Source organism: Cryptomeria japonica, chromosome 10 (assembly GCF_030272615.1).
Source record: "Cryptomeria japonica chromosome 10, Sugi_1.0, whole genome shotgun sequence".
Classification (NCBI taxonomy): Eukaryota; Viridiplantae; Streptophyta; class Pinopsida; order Cupressales; family Cupressaceae; genus Cryptomeria; species Cryptomeria japonica.
This window is the reverse complement of record NC_081414.1, coordinates 594978825-594984340: the sequence shown is the minus strand read 5'-3', so window position 1 is coordinate 594984340 and position 5516 is coordinate 594978825. Positions and strand designations below refer to the sequence as shown.

Here is a 5516-nt window from a genome sequence, read left to right as displayed (position 1 = left end):
ACCCTTTCTCATATATACACTCAATCATACAAATTCCTTATATACAAGATAGATCATCAAAGCTTGAACCAAGTCAACCTGAACCAAATTATACTTTTCGGGCCAAAAATACACATGCTGATCCACTCTAGGAGGAAGAGGGGACCAAAACACATCTCCCAAATATCAATTCATTGACCTACAATCACATAACATAACCAATAGCAAATCCATAGGCTACACATCCATATAAAAAATCAACGGTCAAAACATATTCTCTAGTGAAAGCAACTCAAGTCTGGATCTCCACACACTACAGTGTGACCCATAACAAATTCAATAACCTCCCACAACTCATATTCAGACCTAAGAATAGGTCAAACATAGACTATCACAACTAGCAACAAACACTACTACAGCACCCAAAGAACACAAAGATATTTCAAACCACAAAATAATCATATCCATGATGCCAAAACTATATACAACAAAGATAACATTAATAAACAACATCAACAACAGTTTCCAGATTCAAACACTTTTAGAACAACCAATGAACACTTGCAACACCAACACAACAATATACCTCTACCCCACAGACATTCTAGACCAATGCCACTCTAAAACAACACGTTTGACATCAATGACAACCACATAAACACATCAACACATACTTCCAACATATCGTACAAGTGATTTTTAGACTCATAAGGTGTCTTCCTTCTAAAATTATGGTCATTAAGTTCACTAATCTCATAAATAATGTATCAAGTAGGAATACTATGCAAATGATGTTTGGACTCCTAAGGTGTCTTTCTTTTAAAATTATGCACATTAAATACCTTCAAATACTATGAAACAACATATAATCATATGAAAAGTGTATCAAGTAGGAATACTATGTAGATGATGATTTGATTCCTAGGGTGTATTCATGTTGAAATGATGCACATTAAATACCTTTAAATACTAAGACATCATATAATCACATTAAAATTGTATAAAATAGAAATAATATTCAAATGATGTTTGGATTACTAAGATGTCTTTCTATTGAAATGATGCATACTAAATACCTATAAATACTAGGGCACAACAAGTAATCACATGAAATGTCTATCAAGTAGAAGTATTATGAAAATGATGTAAGGAAATTTTTAAGTTGTCTTTCTTTCCAAATGTTGGACGTTAAATATTTTTAAATACTAAAATATAACATGTAATTGCATGAATTTTATACCAAGTAGAAATAATATAAAAATGATTGTTAGATTCCTAAGGTGTATTGCTTTGAAAATAATGTGCATTAGATACCTTTAAATACTAAGATGTAGCATTTAATCACTTGAAAAGTGTATAAGTTAGAATATTTTAAAAATGATTGTTGGACTACTAAGATTTCTTGAGAAGCAATTCATATCAATTACCTTTAAATTCTAAGATATAACATGCAATCACATTAAAAGTGTATCAAGTAGGAATATTATGTAAATGATTCTTGACTCATAAAGTTTCTTTCTTTTAAAATGATGCATATTAAATATCTTTAAATGTTGAGACATAGCATGCAATCACATAAATTTTTTATCAAGTAGGTACAATATGAAACTATTCCTCAAATTCTTTAGGTCTCTTTTGGGAAATTATGCACATTAAATATCTTTAAATAATAAGGCATAACATGTAATCACATGAAAAGTGTATCAAGTAGGAATAATATGTAAATGTTGCTAGGCTTCCTAAGGTCTCTTTATTGAAATGATGTATATTAAATATGTTTAAATACTAAGACATAGCATTTAAGTAGATGAAAAATTGTGTCAAATAGGAATAATATACAAATAATTCTTAGCTTCCTAAGGTAATTTTCTTTTTTCTATTAAGATAGTATATAAAATTGGAACAGATTTAAGCAGAGCTGGGCCCAAGGCCAACTAACAGTACTAGAGGAAAAAGCATCATCATCATAAGGAACAATAACACTACTAGAGGAAAAAGCAACATCATCACAAGGAACAATAACAGTACCAGAGGAAAAAGCAGCACTATGAGTAACAACACTAGGGGAGTGGACACCCCAGTTAACATCCCAACCATCATTTTGGCATCACTAGGACCAGGAGCATCTGAAAGGGGAACTATAGAGGCACCATCTGAAGTACAAGTAACAGGAGGTGAAGAGATGTCTGAGCATCTGAAAGGGGAACTGTAGAGGCACCATCTAAAGTACAAGTAACAGGAGTTGAAGAGATGTCTTGCCAAACACCCCATTCTGGATTTTCTTTTGAAATGATGAACATTAAATACTATTTTAAATTTTGAGAGATAACTTGTAATCACGTGAAAAGTTTATCAAGTTAGTTCATAATGATTTTAAAACAAGTGAGTGAAAAAATATGAATTCGAATTTTTTAATTGTAAAGGTTAATTAAATGTTGTATAAGATTGACCAAGCATGCCATGCAATTGATTCATAATAAAAAGATGTTAACCAAGAAATAAATGTAAGTACAAGGTTAAATGTGATAATTGTCTCATATATATATATATATATATATATATATTACTTTTCCATATAAATAAAAAGAAAACATCAATAATATATTACATTAATTTCTAAAATCAAAATGAAACAAAAACTAAATAAAAAATGATTGATATCCAAATTTCACCATTACAAAACTATATCCCATAACTTTAAAAATCAAAATGAAACCAAAACTAAATAAAAATTGATTGATATCCAAATTTCACCATTACAAAACTATATCCCATAACTTGGGTATGGGAAAAAATATTGAGCTATATCACCGAGTATAAATTCATCAAAATCATTGGCTGAAATCACATATCGATATAATTACATTAATGAATGTCTGAGATAGAGAGGCCGTGCACCAAGGGCCTATTTAATGCGTAATCTGAACTAGAAAAACCTTGGAATCTACACATATATTATGTATTTGCACCATTCCCTATTTGCAGTAGTGAATGAAAACCCACTTGGACTGAAGCAGATCTTCTGTTTCATACATACACCTGCACCGACAAAAGGCAAATAAAAGTTTCAGTTGGACATGACTCTGTTTCATCTACTTGGGGCATTTAAATCTTAGTTTCTTCAATACATTATAGACTTACCAACTTGTACACGCCTCCGTGTTCCAATTCTTTTAAGATGAATCCCTGATGATCCACAAGGACTGGTTGGCCAGAGGAATGAAGCAGAATTGCTCCCTCACCGAACCTTGCCTTGACATTTATAGGCCAAACGGAAGCATCAAATTGAGTACCATTGATGAATACTGTTAAAGCAGAAACATTCCGATTCCTCTCACCTCGTTCTGCATACAGTGTTTTTAAGGCATAAAAATCCTACTTTAACAAGAGAATAGTACTATATCTCTGTCTGTTAAATTAAAAAAGCACTACAATAAATAGATATCTTAAGCCTAGAACTCACTTAATATGATATAATTCATACCAGTATGAACGATAGTGCTGTCATTCATTATTGCTGCTACTGCTGTTATGGCGTTTTGGCATCGAGCACAACTGACTGCATTCGTCTGTTGAGGTGGAGGCATTGGAGGTGGGGAAATTTCTCCACTGCTGGGCATGGAAGTACATTCAGAATCAAGCCGTTGTTTCTTCTTTTCTTTTGTTTTTCTATTTTGGAACCAATAGAAGATACTCGCTTCTCTAACATTTCCATATGCTTGGAGCATTCTAGTGATCTTCTGTATATCGTCTACATCGGGACTTTCTTTTCCAGATTTGAAAATTTCTTCTAATATCTCTTTTTGTTGTGGAAGTGGACTCCATTTTTTCTTTAGTTGGGTGTTTTCTTCCGTTGCCCTAGGTGAGGATGTTCCTGCCAAAATAAAAAAGGAAAAAGAATATTAGGTTAACTGGTTGAGTAAGAATTCAGGGTTCTGACATGTTTCTTCATTAGGTCATTTATTTAGATTCAATTTTTTTGGACCATGATTTAAATCTATGGAAGTAAGGATCATGTTCTAGAGATTCTTCAATTTTGATCAAATGAATATCCTTAACTCTTTGCCTCTCAACAGAACAAAAAAAAATATCAACATAGAATCGGACTTCATTCAGAATGTATATTAAAACAAAACTTTGATAGCTAATGGGTAAATCATAAATATACAGATGCTTTCACCACAATGTACATTCTTACTAACTTATACATTTTTTTGTGATCAACTTCAATATACAGACGGTGGGCAAATTGAAACTACTAGGTTACATCACTAGAAATTCTTATATGAAATAATGCTAAACCCCTCATAAAAAAAATTACAATTGCTTCTGAGCAGAGTGAAAGCAGGATTGATAACCTTCACCAGCAGACGCCTTTTCGGTAGACATTGTTAAAGATGTGCTGATTTGACGCTGCGGTGGTGAAGGGTTCACTTTGAACAGATTTGGCCAATGGTTCCTCCAAGCCATATAAATCTGAAATCTCCAAAGAAAAAAAAAAGAGAAAGAAGCTCACAGTAAACTGTCTTCTTCAACAAGCACAGCTAAAAACAACACAGAAGCTCTCTATTGAACAGAGAAGAAATATGATGAAACGGCGGGATTGAGTTATGCTCCGTCACATCATTATATACTCATAAATCACATGCAATGTAGTAAATTAGGGTGAACTGGTCAAAGGAAAAGTGGGTTTATGGAGCGTGAGTAGTCAACAAAGAAGACATTCAGTTGTTGATTTCATTGGAAATGAAGTATTTTAATGTGTCAGCTCATCATTTGTGGGTTGTTCACAGTTAAACTGATTTTAAAATGGGGTTATAAAACTCGTTGTTGATTTTTTTTTTCTGTTTGATCTGTAATTTTTGACAAATTTTGTGTTATTGACTTTTCGTATCATTTTGGGACCAGTTTAGCCGCGGCCCTCATCGTTGGTACATTTTCTATGTAGATTCTATTTCATTTACATTAAGAATTCTGTGCCTTTTTTCTCTGGGGTGGTAGCTGGCAAATTAATATTGAATCTCTATTCCGTCTTCAAACTTAAAACATTGTGCTTTTTATATGGTTGTGATATTTGTCAAATTTAAATTGACATTTAGTTGTCTTGTGATACTGGTTTTGTTCTTATTTGTCTCTTTTTCTGGTTTATAATTCTAATATATTTTTTTTCTTATCAGCTGGTTTTGTTCTTAACCATCCTCCTTTTTTCCATTTAAGACTTTGAAATTACTTTTGTTCTTATCAGCTGATTTTGTTCTTATCCATCCCTTTATAACTCTGAAATTACTTTTGTTCTTATCCATCCCTTTTTTTCTGTTTATAACTCTGAAATTACTTTTGTTCTAGTCCTTTCTCCCTTTTTATTCTTTTTCTTATAGATCCTTTTTCCCATTAATAGCTCTAACAAAGAAAAATAATCCATTAAAAAAAATAAAATTAATATTTAATCTTTTATCATAATATATATTTATTTATTCTTACTAATTTGAATTTTTTTTTCATAAAATAAACAAGCTTTCATAAATAAACTTACCAAA

General features: G+C 31.7%; 1 protein-coding gene across 1 annotated transcript; it reads right to left on the bottom strand.

Annotated features, from left to right (window-relative positions):
• Positions 1-2691: 2691 nt before the first annotated feature.
• Positions 2692-4565, bottom strand: LOC131068173 (WUSCHEL-related homeobox 9). The gene is made up of 4 exons (XM_058003353.2): positions 4338-4565; positions 3464-3853; positions 3121-3323; positions 2692-3018 (listed from the first exon to the last, which is right to left on the bottom strand). Exons 1-4 carry the CDS (start codon positions 4447-4449, stop codon positions 3007-3009), a joined length of 717 nt encoding a protein of 238 aa, XP_057859336.2. The 5' UTR covers positions 4450-4565; the 3' UTR covers positions 2692-3006.
• Positions 4566-5516: the final 951 nt, after the last annotated feature.

Excerpts from the sequence above, each read along its gene's own strand:
- LOC131068173 (XM_058003353.2), bottom strand. The coding sequence starts at position 4,449 with ATGGCTTGGAGGAACCATTGGCCAAATCTGTTCAAAGTGAACCCTTCA. Across the intron at positions 3,854-4,337 it reads AAAGGCGTCTGCTGGTGAAG|GAACATCCTCACCTAGGGCA; the intron begins GTTATCAATCCT and ends TTATTTTGGCAG. Across the intron at positions 3,324-3,463 it reads CAGCACTATCGTTCATACTG|AACGAGGTGAGAGGAATCGG; the intron begins GTATGAATTATA and ends CACTGTATGCAG.